Source organism: Callospermophilus lateralis, chromosome 12 (genome assembly GCF_048772815.1).
Source record: "Callospermophilus lateralis isolate mCalLat2 chromosome 12, mCalLat2.hap1, whole genome shotgun sequence".
Classification (NCBI taxonomy): domain Eukaryota; kingdom Metazoa; phylum Chordata; class Mammalia; order Rodentia; family Sciuridae; genus Callospermophilus; species Callospermophilus lateralis.
The window spans coordinates 97,010,905-97,033,532 of NC_135316.1; the positions used below are offsets into that span (position 1 = coordinate 97,010,905).

The 22,628-nt window shown below is 44.3% G+C and overlaps 1 protein-coding gene across 1 annotated transcript in view; it reads right to left on the minus strand.

Moving 5' to 3' along the window:
- Abcc4 (ATP binding cassette subfamily C member 4 (PEL blood group)) overlaps window positions 1-22,628 on the minus strand; it is a 223,790-nt gene that overhangs the window by 123,997 nt on the left and 77,165 nt on the right. Inside the window, exons 7-14 of the mRNA XM_076871929.1 lie at window positions 21,620-21,745; window positions 20,117-20,366; window positions 17,151-17,252; window positions 12,423-12,512; window positions 11,001-11,192; window positions 4,761-4,855; window positions 4,490-4,576; window positions 680-776 (exon numbers count right to left, since the gene is read on the minus strand). Of these exons, the coding sequence (XP_076728044.1) occupies window positions 680-776; window positions 4,490-4,576; window positions 4,761-4,855; window positions 11,001-11,192; window positions 12,423-12,512; window positions 17,151-17,252; window positions 20,117-20,366; window positions 21,620-21,745 (1,039 nt within the window). The remainder of the gene's footprint in view (window positions 1-679; window positions 777-4,489; window positions 4,577-4,760; window positions 4,856-11,000; window positions 11,193-12,422; window positions 12,513-17,150; window positions 17,253-20,116; window positions 20,367-21,619; window positions 21,746-22,628) is intronic.

The following is a 22,628-nucleotide window of genomic DNA, read 5'->3' on the forward strand; positions in this document are numbered from 1 at the left end:
TCCCACGCATGCCAGATGACCTCCTTCTTCTGTACCAGTCTGTAGGCAATACCCAGTGCTCTATCCCAGCCACCAAACCCTCCCCAGGAAGGACGGAAGTCCCACCACGGCAGGGGTTTTGCCTTTCACATCACCACACAGGATCCACATAAACTGGGCACTTGGAAGCACCTGTGCACTAAGACTAGCAAGCGCTGTGCCAGGAAGGTGGGAGATGCAGGTGGAGAGCCCAGTCATCTGCCTGCGAGTTGCTATGAATGCAGGCTGCTCTTGACGGAAACTGTGGGTGACAACCAAATGGGTGCAAAGGTGTCTTAATATCTGTGATTTCCAAATAACCTCCTTTATTCAAAATAATAGTCACAGAAAAGGAGACAAAACCTTATAAAGAAACAGCACCATTATTATCATTAACAATTTCACTAGAACCATTGTATTTTGATAAATGTAAGGTAGCAATTTTAATGTACTTTAGGATAATTGATTTAAGATGTAACAGTGACATTTCTATAAAGCCTTTGAATTTATCTTCAAAGATACGGATGCGGCTCTAAGAAAAGGACTTGAAATTGAGAAAAAAGAGGGAGTTTCCAATGAAGCCCAAGGAGGGTGACCTGCTGAAGACGCCTCTGTGCACACACGAGAGTATAGCAAGTCCAGATCTCTAGAAATTACTTACGTCTTTCAATATCAGAATATGGCTTGCGGCTTTTAGGTACTGCAACTGATGAGTCACTAAAATTGTGATCTTCTCGTGCAAGGTTTGACAAATACACCTATAAATGTAAAACGTACAATATATGAAAATCCACATTGAGGGTGTTCCAAATGGAAAAAATAAAATCATTTCAAGCCAAAATGAAACAATGATAACAGTGCAGTCAAAGATGCATAGCTTAAGTACAGATGTAAATATAAACTAAATACAAATGCAAATATAATTCAAGGGAGCCACCTGGGCACTCAAACTCACTAGCAGCACATCTGAGCTTAAGCTGCTAGGAAATTCTAAACAGCTATTAATTTTTTTAAAAAAACTCAGTTTAACTGTTAACATATTTCATGTTAAAAAACAACAGAACGATACCAAGATTCTAAAAACTTGACTTAACTAAAATACTCTTATTATTGTATTGCTATGCAGAAATGAGGAAGAAATAGGCTGATGTCATTTAATAAATATGTGGCTCTTTTCCTTAGACTGTTTCCTAAGTGATGATGTATGAGACTAACCAAAACAGAAGAAGTCTTAGATTTTCAGTAAGCCTTGCCAGAGTGCATATTCTAGACCCTAGATAGAAAAATGACTGAACTGAGGCCATAGTCAGTCCCAACGCTCCCAGCCTCGTGGCAGAAGCCAATTTTCTTTTATTGGGACTGAATATGAAAGTGAAAGAACAAAATTTGAATGGTCTAAATCACAGTAGAAATCATCTAATGGCTCAAATAACCCTAAAAAGTGCCCCCACATTTTAACTGCAGACCCTGGAAGCTCAAAACCAGTCCTATGCTTCAGGTAAACAGAGTGGGACCCGGGGACCACAGGCAAGGCTGGGGACAGATACTGTGGGTTCCAGGTCCTTGAACAAAGCAAACATCGGGAACGTGGACTACACCACCATGTGCTGGAGAGCACCAAATCTGAGCTCCTCAGATCTCTGCTCCCTCTCACCAGCCTGACAATGCTGGGTGGGCCACTTGACCTCTTAGAACCTCAGTTTCTTCCTATCTCACAACAAGACTAACGTCAACTCATAGGCATGTTCTGAGAAATTAAAACACCAATCCCTGGGAAAGGCCTGGAACAAAACTGTGCTCAATAAATGTTATCTCCACCTGCTAACCCTTCTCCAACCAACCAGCCCTGGGCTTTTAATTCGGGATTGACAAAACTGTAAATAAAAGATGATTTGGGGATGGGGTCCATGATAGAACCAAGATCTCAAACTATACACAAAAATTATTACTTCATACTTTCAAATATCTTACTTTTTCTTATTTCATACCTAAGCTTCTCAACCCACTAAACCTTTCTTCCTGTGTGATATTCAAGCTTTCCATAGAACTGTTTCTCCTTAACGCAAAACTACCAGCCAAACATCCCTTTATATAAATATCTGTAGGGAGATGTTAACAAAATCAAAAACGATGTGTTGCTGTGTCCCAGAGTCTCAAGTCCAAGGCTTCAAAATGTTTTCTTTCTAACATATTCCATCACAGAAAAGCTAATGTAAATAATTAAAATAATATTATTATTGATGACTTTAAAGTTTTCCAAAATTAGGAGTTTTTCAAAACCTCCAGAAAAATACTTTGTGAACTGCTAAGAGTTAAAATTTCAAAGAGATGAAAGAGATAAAAATCTTGCTATGTTGCCCATGCTGCCTCTGAACTCCTGGGGTCAAGATCCTCCAGTCTCAGCCTGAGTTGCAGGTGTGCGCCACTGCGCCTCGCCATGCCATAAAAATACTGATTGGTTCAGCAACGAGTCTATACAAGGACTATTGTTCTATACAAGAACTGTTAAGGTTTTGACCCATACTATGTGCAGGCAACACAAATAGGAAAGACAGAGTCACTGCTTTGATTCTTTCCATCAACCCACATTGGCTGAGCAGCTACGTAGTGTCACACACCCACTGGTCAAACAGCAACACCTTGCACCATACAGAGGAGTCACCAAACAGAATATGCATTACTGGGTCATGATGTGAGCATGGTGAAGGTTGCTATTTTAGAGGGAGTGGTCAGGAAAGACTTGTCTATGAGGAAGTAACACCTGAGCCATAAGAATATCTGGGGGAGGGGAAGGTCAGCAGGTTGGCTCCGGGGAACCTTCACACACTCACAGACCAGATTTATACCTAGCAACAGATCCGACGGGCATCAGCTAACCCAAGGGCCCCTGACCTTCTGCACGTGAAAATTCTCTTGTATTTACAACATATAGTTGTAAAACTCACAAACCTTAATACCTTGGATGTATATTCATGATTGAAGTAAAACTGTTAATGGCAAACAGAAGTGTAATTCATTCATTTTTAATACAAAACACTTCACATTTCTAAGCTTCAACACAACCGCCATCTTTCATAGCATATTGTTCAATCCAATTTTCTAACTCGTTGAGAACATTCTCCAGTTGCTGCTGAGTGATTTCCTAAATTGCATTCGTGCTCCCTGCTCTAAGTTTCCCCAAAGAATGTGGTTCTGATTAGCAAACAACAATTTTAACAAGCTTGCTTCTATCAAGTGTATATCCAAAGTCATTAAACCCTAAAGGTGCGAGAGGACTTTATAAACACCTTCGTGTTCTCAGGAAAACTTGGGGGAGCTCTTGCAATATGCACACTGACACTCGGCAATTAGAATGCCTTCCTCTCTCCTCCCGAGGGACTCTACCGCAGGGTCCCACCGGGAGTTGCTCTTCGAGTGATGAGGAACTTGAGTGGACAAGAATCGCACAAGTGACAAAGGCTCTTAATGAAAGATAGAGTTATCAAAACTTGTGTCTCCCATACTCTGCCCACTATGGGTCATTAACTTCTTTGTGGCTTACTGTCCCCCCTCCTTGGCAAACTAAGCTGTGTCATGCTGTAACATCTGTCAGAGAATTTATCTCAGCATGCCCAGAGGGCTCCCCTCACCAGCATGGGTGAAGGGGCTCACTGGCCTTAGCAAGGTGAATGACAAGCAGAAAGTTGGGGGGGGATCAGATACTCTTTTAGCAGGACCAAGTCCACAAGCTTTGAAAAGACCAGTCCAGAATACACAGGGTGTGTCTGTCTGCATAGGTTACACAGAGAGAGAGAAGCCTCCAGTCTTCTACCGCACTGGCTCAGTGGCTAAGCAAGAACAAAAGAAGACAAACTGCAGAAAAACCACACACAAGCAAGGAGGAGCACTGGACTGCAGAGGCCCAGCTGCACATGTCAGCTGACCCTTCACTACTGAGAGTCTGCAGCGTTCGTTGTGTTGAGGCTCCGTGAAGCGGCATCAAACTCCTGCAGCCATACACTGCTATGGAGCAAACCGTTCCTGAATTCTGGACTAGTAACTATTTCTAAACCTACAGGTGAAAATAGCATAAACCAACAAGGTCTCTCCACAAAAGCCCTGCACTGTACTGAAAACCGCACCCTCAGGTGCCATGAACAGACTAGGGAGGAAGAGAACCGACAGCCGGCACCAGTTGGCCGAGTCCTGTCCTTCAATATCAAACCTGCCCGTCATCCTTTTTCTTCTGGGGGTCTGAATCCCCCCAAGCCCCTCATTCCATAACTCCCTGGGACATGGGCTCCTCTCACTTCAACTGGCGGGCAGCTCCTGCAATTTCCTACCTCGACCTTATACAAGTGCAAACTTTTCTCTGAAACGGATCTTCCGTGAGGCAGGCGAGAGGGACAGAGGGGCACAAAGCTAAAGGCCTCTCCTGTGCCTCCTGGAAAGGGCCCCCTGATGCAGAGGTAGTAAGACCAAGCAGACTCACAGCTGGAACAGGTGCTTGCTGACTTCTGCGTCCACGGCGCTGAGCGGGTCGTCCAGGAGGTAGATGTCGGCGTCCTGATAGACTGCTCTAGAAGACGGGAAAAGGAGTCAGGCAGGCCGCTCCCGCTCACCAGCTCCCTCCTGGGCCCATCCCATTCCACCAACTGCCACTGAAATAATCCAAAGCCAGTGCTTCCCCCGGAACCAAGCCTTGGCGAGCAGGTTCTGCGTGTCCTCCCACCGGAAGCTGAAGAATGGAGAAGGACATTCACCTTGCAAGGTTCACCCGCGCCTTCTGCCCTCCGCTCAGTGTGGTTCCGCGATCTCCGATCACAGTCAAGTCCCCGTCCTCCAAAAGCTGTAAGTCCTGCGTGAAGAAATACAGGAAAAGGTTGAAAAGACTCAACACTGCTCTCCTGTCACCATCCTAGACTTTGCAGTTCCTCAGAAACACAAGCATATCTGATCAGCAGCAGTGGATCTATTCACAGGGACTAGACTGGAAACTGGAACCTTTCAGGAAAACTTTTGGGGCATTTTAATGCTGTAGTTTTCCAGAGTGTTTTATGCACTCAACTATTTTACTGGGTAGGTACTGAGCACCAGCAATAGGCCAGACATTGTTCTGGGGACAGTGACTTCAGCAGGGACGGAAGCAAAGTCCTTGTAGTTTCTTTGCGGGAAGACTTGACATAAAAAATTAACATGAATGTACATGGTGATATATAGAATTCCAGAAGTCCAACTTCTACAGGGTGTCCAGCAATGGCTCCAACCAAAGCTGAGTCAGAGGGCAAGATGGGCCAGCACAGACATGGACAAAGAGCGTACCACAAAGAAGAAGGAGCAAGGGCAAAGGCCCCAGGGCAGATGCATGTGCAAAGTATTCAAAGGATAGCAACTGCTGTCCAGCAGTTCTGGGCAGAGGGAGCAGTACTGGGAGATGAGGCAGAAGAGACCAGAGGTGCAGTGGTTCTACTGTCACTGAAATAAGAACAAAATGATCTGAATTGTTGGAACCACTGCTGTCTCTTTGTGGAAGCTGTTGATAGGGCAGGGCATAAGCATGACACAAGATGGGGGCTGCAGCCACAAGGTGAGAAATGTTCATGGTGGGCCCCAGGGAATGGACAGAAGGGGCCACACTCTGGGCAACTTCAAAGGCAGCGCCTTTAAGTTGTGGTGATGGGATGCAAGTGGGCTGCGAGGCAAAGAGGACCACAGTGCTCTCAGCATAGGAAAGGGGACAGCAAGGGCGCCATCGACGGAGCTGGGAGACAGTGGACGCAGGTGGATAGGATAGAGCTCTAGAGTTCAGGTATGGCCAGACTGGGGTGCCCACTGCTGCTGGACACACAAGTCTGCAAACACAGGCTGAAGAGTGCTGTGCAGGCTGTCAGCACGCGGGTGGCCTCTAAAGCCACGGGGCTTATTTTCCCCAGCAACAGACAGGTGCCTTCAGGAGCCATCTGCTCACCTCGGCCTTAGTTCCCACCACCTGCGCGGTTTCCCACGCCTGCACAGTGACACTGGAGGATCATGACAGAGTAACAGACAAAATCTACACAGGAAACAACAGCAGGGAAAACCAAAGGAAAAGGAACTGGAGGGATACTGGACGGGTCGGGTGGACTGAGACCGCTGCTCCACACAAGCCAGGAGAAAAAAGAGAGCTAAGATAAGGAGGTTCTACTTGAAGATCTAGGGATCTATTCGATTACATTTGATTATTTATCGGGTCTAATACACAATAGTCCATCTAGAAATCTCTACTCAATTAATCGTCACTATAATCATCACTAGACAGGGCCTGGCTTAGGCAGAGTATGTGGGTACAGACGAACTTTCACAATTACCAACCACAGACTCTATAGCAACAGCCCTTTAGAGATCAATCCTCATTTCTTGGTATCTACTTGGACCAATTTGAGGAGAAAGCAAATGGCACATTGGGCTCCCCATGAAAAGTGAAGTCTTTGAACTCCCTGGGTTCTCTTCCTGGAGAAACAGGAATTGCTCAACTCCCAAGAGGCTGTGAGAACCCAAAAGAATATGAGGATGAACAGCCTCCACAGGGGGGAAAAGAACAAGAATGCACTGCAAATTGCACTTGGTGCCTGGAGACATAATTCCTGACCCAACCAGCAGTGGGACCCCAGTCACAGTGCAAATCATGCTAATCACAGCACATCATCAAAATAAAGAAAGAAACTATTTTCAGCTAATCCCACCCCCCGACACACCCCCAGTCCACAATGACACCTAGCAGTAGAGTTCCCAACAGACTCAAAGCTGAGCTGGACTACTTTCCAGCTCATCTCTGAACTGAGCATTTTTACTGTTTCAGTTCACGTTGCCCCAAGTGGTTGTTGAAAGATATATTTAGAATACAAACAATACCAAAGCAACAGAAAACCCAGAGCCTTCTCTCCCCATTCTCACACTGCACAATCAACTCAAGCATCCATATTTGGATCCCCCTCTTGCAGCTCTTGCAACTCAGCATCTTATTTAATTATTATGTTATTTCTTATTTAATTATTAAATTTTATTAAATTTCTAATTTGATTTTATTATTCTAAGCCACAGGAGTCCACCTGTTTATACCAATTGAGAGATGAAGAAAAAAAAGACATAATAATTATTCCATAATTGTCAGGTCAAACTGGAAAGAAAATGTCCAAGTTAACAGGAATGTGAAAAATAGGAGGAAAAAACTATAAACCTATGGGTATCCCAGAGGGGTGTTCTATGTGGAAAAACATCACACTTGAATTTATCACCCACATCTTTGAATGTATATTACTTAAAAGTTCTAAAAAATACGCAAGGATAAAAGGATAATGTGCAGAAAGATGTCACTTAATTATTGTACCGCAACCATACTTGTATTGCTGGGTTTTATTTAAGTACACTATGAAGACCCTACACAAATGTCAAATTAAAATAATAGAAGTCGCACAGTCAGATACTTTATTCCCAATGTTACATTCTAGGTGATTTTACCCAAAATTTGGGATATAACAAAGGGCTAACATTAATATAAAGCCTCTCCTGTGCTAAGGGATCTGGTGTTTTAAACTGATGATCACATTTCACCCTCACAAGCCTTATAAGGTTGATAGTTCTACTACCTCCATTTCACAGACGGAGAAGATGAGGCTTGTAAGGTTCAGACAATTAGCCAAACACACACCCAGTTAAGAAGAACTGAGACTCTTCACAGAGCTGTTTGACCACAGGGCCTGGGATTTTAAACACCGTGACAAGATGATGAGGTTGCTTCCTGGGTCAAGTTCAGTGACTCTCCACAAAGCCACTTGGAATATATAATCAGTCAGCCAGAGAGATGCTCCTACATGGGAATTATCACTTCATCTCATTATTTGATCTCGGAAATGTTTTCATCTCCATGAACTTCCAAATTTACTTCAATTAGATCTAGTACAAAGCATTTAGTTGTTATCAACATATCAAATGAGAGATCCGGCCTTTTTCTGTCCCCCCCCCCCTCCAGGGCTTTTTGGAAAGAGGGTGAGAGGAAACTCTGAGAAGAAATCTTTATTTCACTCATCACTGACTGATAAAAGGGCTACAATCGTGCCAACAGCTACCACTTACCAAAACCTGACATGTTTGCACTTCACAGGTACCGTAAGATCAACCCATATCTCCTCCAATTAATAAGAAACAAAACTGAGGCAAATGCCCAGAGCTACCCAGGACAGTTGCCCTCCCATGGCAAAGCCTCTTCCACTACACCGCAGTCTGCGTACTGCAGGCCACCCTGATCCCAGAGCAGTCCTCTCATCCGTGTCCCCCTCACAGCCACCCCTGACACAGGATTCACCAAGGAAATGGCTGAGGCTCTCCCAAGGCATTAAGTGGTTCCCTGGTTTCTTAAGGATCTTGCTGATGTCCTACTAAGTAGGGTCACCCGCTGGCACTTCAGAAACTGCAAAACATCTCAGCCAATGTTCTCATTTTGCATCGGACACCAGAGGCCACCACAAGGTAACAGGATGCTGTCTTCAAAGTAACAACAAGCAAAGGACAAGGCTGGGCCAGGACTCCTGCTCGGTTCTATTTCTTTACCCTGAGCTGCCTTCATGCAGAGGACGGAAATTGTGCCCTTCAGCAGAGCAGGATCACCATCCATGTGCATAAACAGCATATGAAAAGTCACCATCCTCAAGGACGCTATGCAGTCCAGCTCTAGGGGACCCCACTCACAATGGAGTCTGGGTGCCATGCAGAAGCCCCTAGGAGACCAAAACCCCAGACACGGCCCCTGTTACTGGTCCAGACCTCCCACGTGGCTGTGGGGCCCCTTGTTCCACTTGCCATCACAGATGTTCCACCATGGGGAGGAAGAAGTCCAGGCTGGCTGGACCTGGGAGTGTGAAGCCCCACACAGGCATCAGGAATTGAACCTGATTAAAGGAAGAAGGCAAGGCTTGAGATTCTTTTTTTTCCATGCTCACACTCATAAATCACCCAGTCTCTCAAATAGTTCTGTCTTATAAACAGCATAATTGAGAGGCGGCAGGGCACAGTCAGAATGGAATCTGGAGTCAGGCAGCTACACCTGACCCTGATCTGCGAGTGTTCAGGTGAGCCGCTCCGTATCCGTATCTCCAGACCCCAATGGCCCAATAAGGAGAGTAGCATTGAAGACCGAAAACTCAGGTACCTGTGTACACGCACGTGTCTATGACAGGCAAAGACAGCACCTGGATCTGTGGTGTGATCCAAAGAACTAGAGCGAGATGACTGACAGAGTGGACTCAGTTAAATGGGATCCATTATGATCACTCTTCTACGTTTGCTCCCCCTCCTTTGCTCATACAGTCTGAATACTGTTGAATAAAAATCTAAGGCTTATAATCCCAGCAATTTAGGAGGCTGAGGCAGGAAGACCACAAGTTTGAGGCTAGCCTCGGCAGCTTAGCAAGACCCTGTCTCAAAATGAAAAATGGAAAAGCCTAGGGATGGAGCTCAGCTGTAGAGCAGCCCAGGCTTCAACCCTAGTATTGCAAAATTAATTTTTTAATTAAAAACAAAAATCCAGTTCATCATTGCTTGATGTCATTTTTGAAAACACAGAGTCTCTCCTTAATTATAACTCAGGACAAGGAATTGAAAGTTCATTAAATGATTACTTCCCTGTCCACACCATCGTAAAATGCTGCTTACCAATACAACCTATGATATTCAAGCCAGGATTCCAGCGAAATTATGCTTTCCTCACAAAGCTGGCTAGGTACCTTCAATATCACCCCCTGTGAAAATCTGCCTGGCCTTTCCTTCAAAGTACAAAAGAGCAGCTGGACGTGCAGGCCATACTGAACAGAACCCGCGGAGAGCCCTTTGGCACCATTAGTCACCAATTTTTAACCCAGAGAGGGTAACACGGTGTTTATCAGTAATATACATTTTATCCTTTGCCAACTTATATTCAGATAACTATGTTCATCAATATTTTCCAGTGCTCAATAAAACCTTTCATCTTGCCATTTGTGTGAAACTCAACATCATCCTGAAAATAATCTCTTACGAGGAAATGATGCAGAACTGAAAATAAATTTTGAAACATTTTGTTTACTTCAAAAAAGTAAAGTACAAGTAAAAAAAAAACAAGTGGAATGAGTGCAGGGTGCATACCTATAATCCCAGCAACTTGGGAGGCTGAGACAGGAGGGTTACAAGTTCAAAGGCAGCCTCAAAAATGTAGCTAGGCCCTAACCAACTTAGTGAGACCCTATCTTAACATGGAAAAAAAATTTTAAAAGGCTGAGGATATAGCTCAGTGGTACACTGCAACCCCTCAGTTCTGTTCCCAGTACTCAAAAAAGAAAGAAAGTGAGTGGAGAGGGAATCTATGGTCAGACAGGTCCATCAACAGAGTGAGAGGTGCAGTTCTTACTGGAGTCGGATTCAAACCAGGCAGGTAAACAAGGCTTCTTAGTGAGATAATTAAAGAACTGTACACGCCGCCTAGAAAGTCAACCATATCAAGGAATTCTGTCATTCTTTAGGTATAATGTTCTGATGTTTTTTTCCAAAGGAGTCTTATCTTTTAAATATAAATAATGAAAATATCTACAGATGACATATGTGAAGTCCAGGGTCTGCTTGAGATAACTAAGAGAGGGGAGGTGCTGGCAGGGGTGGAGATGACACAAGGTTGGCCACTAGCTGGCCATGTTGGAAGCTGGGCAATAGGCAGGCTCAATAAGCAGTTCTCCTCACTTCTGCAACATTTGGAATTTTCCAACTTAAAAAAAAAGAAATCCAATTCCCCCCAAAATGGCTCCTGCGAATGTCACTATCACACCAGGATGAAGCCAGTAGAGCTGTGAGAGAGGGCATGTGTTTGTCCAGCAGAGTAGCTTAAAATATTAGATAACATCCAAAAGTCTTGGTCAAAATAAACTTCACGAAATCTTGTAGTTCACACTAACGAGAAGAGTACTGGTAATTCAAGGGCTGCAGCTCAAGTCGTCACTCACCTTTTTTAAAGCACAAGCCTTTATTACTTTTTCATATCGTTCTTTTTCATATTTCTTCCCAAATAAAATGTTACTCCTCACAGTTCCTGAAAACACCCAGGGCTGCTGAGAAACATAGGCGATCCTTCCATGCACATTCACCAGCCCCTGACTCGGGGGCAGCTCCCCCAGCACGGCGCTCAACAGCGAGGACTGGAAGGAAGGGTGAAAAACACGTGGGAAGTCAGCACTGGGGAGAGAGGGAGCGCCCTGCACCCGGCCCTGCCCAGCCCTGAGGATGGACCTCCAGCCTTTCATTTAGAACAAGATAAGAAGCAGCATTAGACATTTCAATGAAATATTAGAGAAACCACTATGAGTCAAAGTAAAATAATGTTTTTTTAAAGAATATTAATAAAATAGAGGGTAACTATCTACTCTGCCCAAACCGATTTCTCCTAGTAAAATGCTATATGCAATTACTATAGGTCATTAAGAATGCTTCATGAGATGCTGGGTGCAGATGAGTGTTGAAGTGACACTGTAGCCTTTCATGATATATACTGCATCTATCAGATAATGAGTGCAGTTGTTACTCATGGCCCATACTTATCCAAATACTTGGTCTGGAGAAGGTATCAAGAACTAATACACCTAATGCACTAGGGAAGATTTTTTTAGAGGACTTCTGGAGAGCAAAAATCCATTATAAAAGGAAGCGATCACCCTACCACCTGTACATGCTACATTTAGATTTCTCTACTCTGTTGCTTTAGAACACACAAGACTCAGTGTGCACGCAGGTTTCCTTCTAATCTTTCACAACACAGAGATGTGACATGCCTGTGGTGGCCACTGTTAGAGTGCTTATAGCACTGAACTAAAAACATCTGTTTGTCGCTGTCTGGCCATAGAACCTGGGAGCTTGTTGAAGTCACAAGTGACTGGGTCTGACTTATATATGCACCTTCTGCTCTAAGCATAGCACCAGCCGTTGGACATACTTTTATAACATGTGCACTGACATGACATTATGAGTGACATGGGTAAGACACAGGAAGACATGTGTAGAGATGGACAATCTCCAGATGTCTCGTAGCATCTAGGGTATGATCTGACCAAAGGAAGTCCCTACTTTCTCAGTCACTGCATCCTGAACAGCAGCCACATAAATAACTTTGTTCCCTGACATGTCCAACTTCTAGACAAGGAGTTCCCAACTGTAAAATCTGAAGCACCAAAGCAAATACAATACACAAAAGACAGACTCTTTCAGAAGATCACATAAGCTTCTTGCAAAACCATCATCCTATAGAACACGCTGAGAAAGACCGTTCCAGGAACAGTCAATTCAAAACCGTGATGTGCACTGCTCTGGGCTCCACTCTAGAACGTCACAAAGAATGTGGTGGTGCCTGAGCTGCCACAGGCCTCATAACTTACCTTGCCTGCTCCCACGGGGCCAACCACAGCCAGCAGTTCACCAGGTCGGACAGTAAAGGACAGGCCTTGGAGGGTTGGGGTTTCTGATGCCTACAAATTAAAGTTTACAAAAAATGTGTCTATTTTAATAAAGTAATATAAATCACTCCAAAAGGAGCGGAAAATAAAGCAAAAGTCACACACGAATGTACCCCATATCTTTCTTCTTCCTATATCTTTCTTCTTCCTATTTAATAGGACATGACCTAGCCTTCTTTTCATCCAGCCACACTTCTTGGTGGGGTTGACAGCAGTTCCAGCAACTTTATGATTTAAGGAAAAAGCCCTTGAACGACATTTCCACATGAATTCAGCACTAGACATTCATAGATAGCATTTAAGTAGCAGAAATGACAAGGCAACCCTTTTGAAAATGAAAACTCTTCATTTCACACTAACTTACTAAAATAATATTCCTTTTCATTTTTAGTAAAATATTCTTTTTTATTTTGGGGGGTTTGTTGTTGTTGTTTGCCTTTTTTTGTTTTGGTTTTTTTTTTGTTTGCTTGTTTGTTTTTTGAGGGGGGTATCAAGGATTGAACCCAGGGGCACTTTACCAGCCTATTTTTTATTTTGAGACAGGATCTCACTGAGTTGCTGAGGCTGGCCTCAAACTTGCAACCCTCTTGCCTCAGCCTCCCAAGTTGCTGGTATTACAGGTGGGTGTACCGTGCCCAGCCTAAAATAATATCCTTAATACAATATTCAATATGGAAGGTTTTTCATTGTTTTGAATTTTCGTTTGGTTTTCATCTTCTGTTTCACCAACCTCCACAAGGTGGCAGCACGAGTTCACAGCATTCCCAGTCCCTAAGAAACAATTTAAAATCCCGACCTCTGCATCTTCAATTGAAAAAGATTGAGTGTGCGTAATGCTCGCTTACATCATCCATTCTCTGCAAGCGAATGCCTACAAACGATGCTCAGTGCTATAACCAAAGCTCCACTTTAACGACAAAACTGGGGAATAGATGAAGGGCAGTGGAGCCTGGTGTAGGTCAAAGTGAAAAGTCTGTTCTACCTACTGCCTGTGCCAGGCAGGATCAACACGGTGCTTCTACTACAAACACCAGGAAGACTCCCCACAATGTGCAGTCCAAGTACTTCAACACTCCCAAGAATTGCATTCCTGAACAGTGCATAAATTCTAAGATATAGAGACCTAACTGGAATCCTAATTAGAGTAAGATCTAAGTCATGTTTGTATAAATACGTCAGCAAATACTCTCCTGTCACGTGTATCTAAAAATGACAAATAAAATTTTTAAAAAGACTTAAAACTATATGTATCATGTAGAGTTTGAACATCCCTGATCCAAAAGTCCAAAATCCAAAATCTGAACCTTCTGGATATCCCAAGTAGAAAATTGCACATCTAACCTTCTTGTATAAAACTACCTTTAGGCCATGTATATCTGAAACATAAATGAATTTCACACTTCGACTTTAGTCCTAACTCCAAGATAACTCTTTATGGACATGTAAATATTCCAAAATCTAAAAATATCTGAAATCTCAAATACTTCTCCTCCCAAGCACTTCAGATAAGAAATATTTAACCTCTACTAAATTTCAAGAAAATTCTTAATAATCGCTCAAGTTTTTAAAAAAAAAAAAAAATCTTGGGCTGGGGATATAGCTCAGTCAGTAGAGTGCTTGCCTCACATACACAAGGCCCTGGGTTCTAATCCCCAGCACCACCCAAAAAAAAATTTTTTAAATGTTGTTTTATAGTTTCTCAGTTCAATTTATTCTTTAGGAAGCCAAACCAGATTCATTCCTTCTGCACAGAACTTCCAAATATTACAAAATCAACTGGCAGATCAAAGTGTGTGGATGGGAACAGGAGTTCAGCACAGCATAATAAACCAAAATGAGGCTCCCTTTTCTCATTCAATGACAATCAGTACTTTGAATTATCTTTTCTTCAAGAAAAAGTCAGAGAGTATAAAAGAGGAAAAGAATGGTTTTAAATTGAATACAGAACCTCAAGAGTAGAATCACCAACTTTAAGAACTTTTGTCCAATCCCAGACATCATCACTCTCAGGAGGAAGCTGACATAACTATTGAAAGTGGAGTAAGAAGACCTGATTCTGAAGAGTCACCCGGGGCTTTAATCCCATAGCTAGGATCCCTATCTGCATTTCCCACAGGGTTGATCTGAAGACTCTTGACCATGTGCACCCCATGGCTGAAGATCTAGCAGATTTTGAGCCCCAATCCCTGTGTGAGGAGCCCTCTTAAGAGGGGATATGTTCTATTATATAAAAGAACAACCAAGAGTGAATCAAAGGCAATGTGGCCTTTTCAACTCTAGCCGTGGCTCATGCCTGTAATCCCAGAGGCCCTGGAGGCTGAGGCAGGAGGATCGCAAGTTCAAAGCCAGCCTCAGCAATGGTGAGGTGCTAAGCAAATCAGTGAGACCCTGTCTCTAAATAAAATTACAAAATAGGGCTGGGGATGTGGCTCAGTGGTCGAGTGCCCTTGAGTTCAATCCCCAGTACCTAAAAAAAAAAAAAAAATTGAAACTGGAGGGGCTGAGGCTATAGCTCAGTGGCTTGCCTCACACATATGAAGCACTGGATTTGATCCTTGGTGCCACATTATAAATAAATAAAATTAAGGAATTGAACCTCGAATCCCTGAAGGGCAGAACTCCCTCAGATGGAGAGTACCCATCTCCCATCACGCCCCTCAGGTTCTTGTTAGGGCAGGGAGGCTTCTGCCCCATTCAGGTGAGTCAGGTTATGCACTGATCTACTGTAACCAGAAGGGGGCAGCATTTGATGGCTAAGGGGGCTCCTGGTCATCTAGGCTCCCCTCACACTGAGGAGCTCCAACTCTGGGCCACACTAAAAGCCCTGGGAACGTAGTAGAGAACAAGCCCCCATGGAGATCTGAGGATCCCACAGGACCATAAACTACAGCTTAGTCATACAGATCATAAATGAGAACTAGCTTGGTGAGAACTTCCCCCAAATAAGGGCCTGACCCCAGGGGGCTGCAAATGGAGTCCAGTTACCTCAATTCCAAGCCCAGCACACTCCTCATTCCACCTCAGCTTCCAACTACCCCCATCTCTGTGTCCCTGCCCCATCCAAGGAACCTGACCCAGGACCTCACATGACCCAGGATCCCCCAGCAAGGCCAGAACAGATGAAGTACTCTGCAAGGGCAGCTGCAAAATAGGCTAAGAACATGGTTCATTCTCGGAAGAACAGATCAACCCATTTTCCAACACTGCAGAGTTTGATTCAAAAGCAATTTGGCAATGGTCCCTACAAGATGTGTGCCGGCAACCTTGGTGCTTTACCTAATCCAGTAGCATTTACTAGAGAGCCTCTTTATTGTGGGATTTTAGTGTGCTTCTCATTGACCCACAGAGCATATTAGGCCGGGATGTACCAAGTAGGCGAGGAGAAACCCCAGGTCAGAGCGGCCTGTACAAGTTCCCATGTGCAAAAGGTGCAGGGCTGTGGCTGGGGACAGATTACTGTTGAACTGGTAGAGATGGCAGCATTACATCCGAATAAGGTGAAAAGGATGAAGAAAACAATTACTTAGAGGTAAGAGCAGGTGAAAGGAAGAGTCTATTATTTGGCATTCGCACCACAGAAGTGGGGAGCAGAGAGGAGCTGGGAATGAGCGCTGCTCAACCCCTCTGGCTGCCAGTCTGTCCTGCACTCCCACAAACTGCGATTCCCAGACTTCCTCCAGCTTAAGTTAGCTGGTGGAGAGCGCCTGGTCTGAGGCTGGTCCTTCCAGCTGCGCCCACCCGCTGGCCTTACCCACCCATGGCCTCCTCTGCTTTCACCTTCTAGGTAACAAATTCCCTGAAGGAAATTCCCTCTCCTATGCTGTGACTTCGGTTTCCCAGACGGACCCAGACACAGAAGGCCAGTAGCCCAGGTGGAGGGCCTTGGAGAGGAGGGCAAAGGGGGCACAATGGAGAGTCTGCAAGTCTGAGCACTTCTTGAAGGTGTTCCTGTTGTTCTTCCCATCTACCTAAAGGTCCTCAGTAAACCAAATGGGGCAAAATCCTGGTGGCCTCACCTGTTTCACTGTCTGTTTAGTATAAGACAAAACCCTGCAGTCAGGAATCCGGTTTACTATGCTGGCCCGCTGCCTCCTCCCTACATGGGGTGCCACCAAAATAGCCAGTACCCTCCAGAGGCACAAATAAGGGAGTCCCACCCCTCCTCAATGCCAGCAAAAATCCAATTCATGGGCTTTCTCAGAATGTAATAAGATGACCTGAACACATTAAGGTAAAAACTGACTCCCACCAGTCTGTAAAACAATCTGAAATGTGGTTAACACACTCCATGCCACACCCCAAGACTACCCTCTTCTATAGATTCTAACCTGATCAGTGTCTAAACTCAAGTATATCAAGTCCAAACTAAGGCAGCACTGAAAAGTTCTCTTGAAATTGTGATAAAGAACAACCTGTCAAACAATTTAGGCTGATTTTGTATTTACTTCCTACTGACGACAAACCTTCCTCATGATTTTTAGAATTTATATAACATACTATCAGGAAATTAGTAAGCACCATTCTGTGCAAATGTGTGAAATTACATACGTAATACATATCATGCAATATATAAAATCTCAAGATTTCTATGAAATCCGAGGTACTAGCTGTCTTCTGGAAGTCATGGCCTTGTGATAGAGGATGTGTTACCTTATCCCAGAAAGCAGTAAAATCCTGCACATGCACTGTCATTTTACCCTCTGGTGGCAGTTGGGGGTCCTGCGGTGATATCTCATCAAGTAGCAGGAAGTTCTACAAAAGAAGGAAAAACACGGATTGTTTGAACCGCAGAACCAAAAATCACTGCTTCTGTATAATTTGCAATATAGAACTCTATGCAGACTACACGGCATTTCATTGGTTGTATTTTAAGTGTTGATTCTAGGGCTGGGAACATGGCTCAGTGGGAGAGCTGCTTGCCTAGCAGCGTTCCTTCCTCAGCACCACAATACATAAAAAGTGTTGATTCACATCAGAACATGTTAGATATTAAAAGATTTTACACGGACACACAGAGGAAATTTACAAATTAACAGTCATAAAGGAACATTCTCAACAAGTACATGGGTTCCTTTCTAAAGCTAAAAATCCTGCTCCAAAGTTGAACACAGGTAGAACCTGAACATTTTTTTTATTTTTAAACTTCTACGTGACTAACAGTAAACATGGGGTGGGGAGTTGCGGTAGCAGAAAATAATTTGATATTTATTAAATCCTCAAAGGTGCCAAACATCATGCTAGAGGCCAGGAGAGCAAAACTGAAGGCCATTCCTAAGTCTTCAGGGGTCAAGTCAGACCAGAAACACCGTCAGGGACACATGGCCAGTGGCAGAGATGGAAGGCAGTCCCAGGCTCTATCCAACTACCTTCTGGCTAGACTCAAATTCACTCTGCTTTTCTCCTCCCTCATACATATCAAATCAATATATCACAACATATCACCACTAATTTATCATTTTTTAAAAAAATGTTCTTATTCAGTTAGGTTCCCACCTCCTAACATATATTTTATAAGCATGTCTTCATAATCACTGTGTCTTCACCTCTTCCACTACCTGCTATTTTCTATACTAGTTAGCAGCTATTTGATGCAATTTAACTGAATAAATTCCTACTTATTATTAAAACCTAACATAATAATAATCTCTTGCTTCTCACATGCCAGACAGAATCCAATTAGAAAAGCCACAGTGGCACAGAAATTAAATAAACAATCTGGATGTCCCCCTAGCACCCCTCCCCCTCCCCAAATTTTGCACATATGGCAGAAACTGCTGGCTGTCCTCAAAAATCTGTTCTCCATCTTCTGAGGTAACAAGACCCTTCATGTTTAGCTGGTACGTGGCTGTCAAGAAAAAGGACCACTCTTCCCAGTCTCCTGGGAAGCCAGGTGCACCCAAGGATGTTACTGCTGCCATCAGGAAGCCGTTTCCTTCTCTGCACAGCAGGAACACTAAATGCTTATCTCCTGGGACTGTTGTCAGGATGAGACACTGGGCAGCACACAGACACCCAAGCCCCAGGCAGCAAGGCCAGAGGAGCAACACCAAGAGGACAACAGCTCAACATATGAGAAGCAGCATCTGGAGAAGTTACAGGGTATGTACACTTAGAAGTGCACTATGGCTGAGGTGAATTCTTCAGCGTTTTCTTTCAAGATGCAAAAGCTATATAAACTTTTCTTCTTTTTTCTTTTTTCTTTTTTTTTTAAAGATGTCCAGGCTGGCCTCTAACTTGGATCCTCCTACCTCAGCCTCCTGAGTCTCAGGGACAATAGATGTGCACCATCACAAGAAAAAAAAAAAAATGCTGAGCTGCATGGATCATCCCTTAAAAGTGTTCCTTGATCACGTCAGAAAAAAATGAGAAGCTTAGGACTCTATGAGTAATTACATTTAAAAAATTTAGATGTTGATGGACCTTTATTCATATGTGCTAAGTAAGTGCTGTACCACTGAGTCATAGTCCCAGCCCGAGTAATTACATTTTATAAAATAAACTTTTATTTTTTTATTTTTTTTAAAGAGAGAGAGAGAGAGATTTTTTTAATATTTATTTTTTTAGTTTTCAGCAGACACAACATCTTTGTTTGAATGTGGTGCTGAGGACCGAACCCGGGCCACATGCATGCCAGGCGAGCGCGCTACCGCTTGAGCCACATCACCAGCCCCATAAAATAAACTTTTAAATTTTATCACTTAAAAAAAAATCTTGTCTTTTATGAAAATCCCCAGTCCCCTAACCCCCCCAAAAAAATCCCACCCAGGGTCACAAAATGAGTTCACTGGAGGTCTGTTATTGGACATCCAGCACTACTGGGAACCAGGAGCAAAACAAGTATTTTAAAGCTTTGATCCTGAAGTCCTTCCCAGGTCCTCTCACAGAGCCAATTAATCCTCATCTTGGACAGGCTCATCCACACAGAAATACTTGAGACCCGTGAGGAGACAGGCCCTTATCTTGACTTCACAAATCATTTGCCGCTAGCGATTTAGAGACAAGCTCTTTAGGAAAAGCCAACAGCAGCACTGTGGAAATCAATAACTTGCACAGGAAGAAGCCTTCTAGACACAGGCTCCTTGAAATTAAGAAAAAGTGAAGAGAGGACAGGGAGGAAAAGGGCAGGATCCAAAAGGCACACCCAGAAATCAACAAGCAAACCATCTGCGGAGAAGAGAACCCGTCCTTCAGCAGGGATGACCTTGTGGAGCGCAGGCCATCCTTCCTGTCCAAGCTGCAGGGAGTTTCCAGCAAGTTCTTTCCTTCCAGCCCAAAGTAGCTTCCATTCGACTCAGCACTGCACACAGCCCTGCCTAGATCCTCCAGCTGGCCGGGGGAGGAAATGTGTTTGCTTCTCCTGCTTCTGGACACGCTCCTCGCTCCTGCAGTCCTCATTCCTACATCCAGGGCCCCACACTGCTGCCCCTACGTGAGCAACAATTCTTGTGCCATGTTCGCTACACTCTACCTAAGAAGCATACCACATTTTGGACTGACTGTGTGTGCTGGTGCTGAAAGAGCTAAACTTCCCTAACTGGAACAGTGACACTAAGTAAAAAGAAAGCACCGCTGGACCTAACAGCCACCTACAACTGTAACATTATTTGGCACCACACCTTGATTCTTCGAATGCTGACGACTGCTTCGGACACTCTCTCGATGGCTGAGGGGAAGAACAGGGTGACCGTCAACCGCACAGCCCCGTACAGTGTCATTGCCACAAAAACACGACTGGCGGTGATGGCGTTGCCGAGCAGCACGTAGGTGGTGAAGGTCACGAACAGGATGATTTTATTTGCAACGAAAAATGATGCCAAATTCATTCCTCTGAGGTAGGAGCTTCTCAGGACCTTGGAAATTTCCTTCCTGGAAAAGAGAGTCAAATGCATTTGTTTTTCAAGAAGCATCATCGAAAGTCATGAAACAGAGTGTCCTGTGAATGTGGCCCTCTTGTTACATTATGGAAACATTTGCCAGCACAGGCCCTGGGGCAGCCTCCTCCAAAGACCACACAGAGCACTAGGTGACCACTCTGCTTTTCCATCTGGATGATGCTGAAGTCATCATGAGTCAATCAGATCACATTTGAAGAATCATCTCCCTATCAAGTTCATTCAATAAGTATTCATAGCTATAAGTCCTGGGCCAGGCATCCCACTGATGTCGGTAAGATAAGCAAGACACAGCCTGTCCCCCGTAGGAACTCATGGAAAAAGAGAATAAGCAACCCCAAAGTTGTGGAGACCCCAAAACACTGGAGAGAGTAGCTAGCAGGAAACCTCACAGGGACACAGGAGAGGCAGGAGAAGCTATGGAGGAGTGAGAGACGGCTGCAAGTCTGCAGGAAACCAGAGAAGAATGAAGCAAAGAGCACATCTGAGCACCGAGAGTCACACCTACAAGGGTGCAAAAGTGAGAGGTGGCCCAGGGCTACCAGAAACTTGTAAGTCCCTCGTACTTGAGCACATAAAGAACGCCCCACAGCTGGAAAGGCTGAGGCAGGAGGATTGGGAGTTCAAAGCCAGCCTCAGCCATTTAGTGAGGCCCTAAGCAACTCAGTGAGACCCTGTCTCTAAATTAAAAAAAAAAAAAAAGAAAAAAAAATATGCTGGGGATGTGGCTCTGTGGTTACACGCCCCTGGAACCAAAAAAAAAAAAACGTATTTTCATAGCTATTTAGAATGAATAACACCCATTAATATAGTTATAACACCCATTTATATATATCACAGATATACCCCATCTCTATCATCTGCCCATCTGGTTACATTACCATAAATCATAGTTTATTTTAAATGCAACAGTTTCAAAATCTTGCATATGGAAATCCTTGCTTATGGGGGTTTGGAATGTTCAGAAACATGTAGGATTTCACTTTTGCATCACAAAGAAGCCTACATGACTTTCGCTGTAGGAGAACAGAGACTGGAGGCCCAGGTGAGCATGGCGTCTGGTGCCATTCTGCTTGACCCTCTGCAGGGCTGGTGCGGGTCAGGGCTGGTGCGGGCCATACTTAAGTTCACCCTCATGTGTAAGCACAGAATGACTTCTAAACTCCTTCAGTAAAAACAGAAAATAGAAAAGCACAAAAATATGGTACGATGAACACAAAAACTTACTTTCTCAAGTTGGTAATGAGGTCTGCAAATGACTTCTCCCAAGCATACATCTTTATTATTCTTATTCCAGTTATAACTTCATTCATGGTCCTGATCCTGGCATCCGTGTAAGCTGCAGTTTTACTCCTAAGGGGGACAGACAGGAGGGATGAGCCACGCCTTTCCTTATCAGCAGGGGGCACGGGCCCAGACCAGGGACCAAAAGCTTCCTCCAGATCTGCTGATGACACAGGCAGGTCCTTCTCACAGGACAAGTGGACAAAGGCACAGTCAGGAAGCTGACAACGCACCCCAGCTCCATCAGTGTTTGGAGCATTTGCAACACCCCCTGAGGAAGACAGGACAGTGGGCCAGATAGAATCAATCCATCCCCTCGAGGGGCACGCAGGTGGGGGAGGCAGCAAGGCCTCCGGCTCTGACAATGGCATGGTTGGCAGGGGCGGAATGAGCAGGGGTGAGAGGGCCGTTGGTTGTTCCACGGGGAAAGAAGAAAGCAAGAGGCTCCAACACCGGGACCCTGGAACAGCACCTCCAAGAAAAGCAAAGAGGGGAGAGGAAAGTCTCAGGTAGAGCAAACACCACAAGCAAAGACACAGAAGAAAGTGTTCAGGCACGTCAAACAGCAGGGCATCTCCACCACCTTCCACCCTCGCAATGACCCACTTCCAACTCTCTAGCACCTGCTTCAAGTCCAAGTCACTTCTACCATCATCCAGCTCTTTGCTGACAGCCATTTTTCTAACATACATGCTGCTAGGACTGTGAGACTTTATGTCATTAGGACTGACCCTGCCCTTGGGGAGTTTCTAATTCAATGGAAACATCAAATTAAAAATAGCCCACAAGCCATGGCACACACCTGTAATCCCAGCTTCTCTTGGGAGGCAGGAGGATCACGAGTTCAAAGCCAGCCTTGGCAAAAGAGAGACACTAAGCAACTCAGTGAGACTATTATTCTTTAAGATACATTTAAATAACTTCCACATATCCAATTTCTGCTCACCTACTT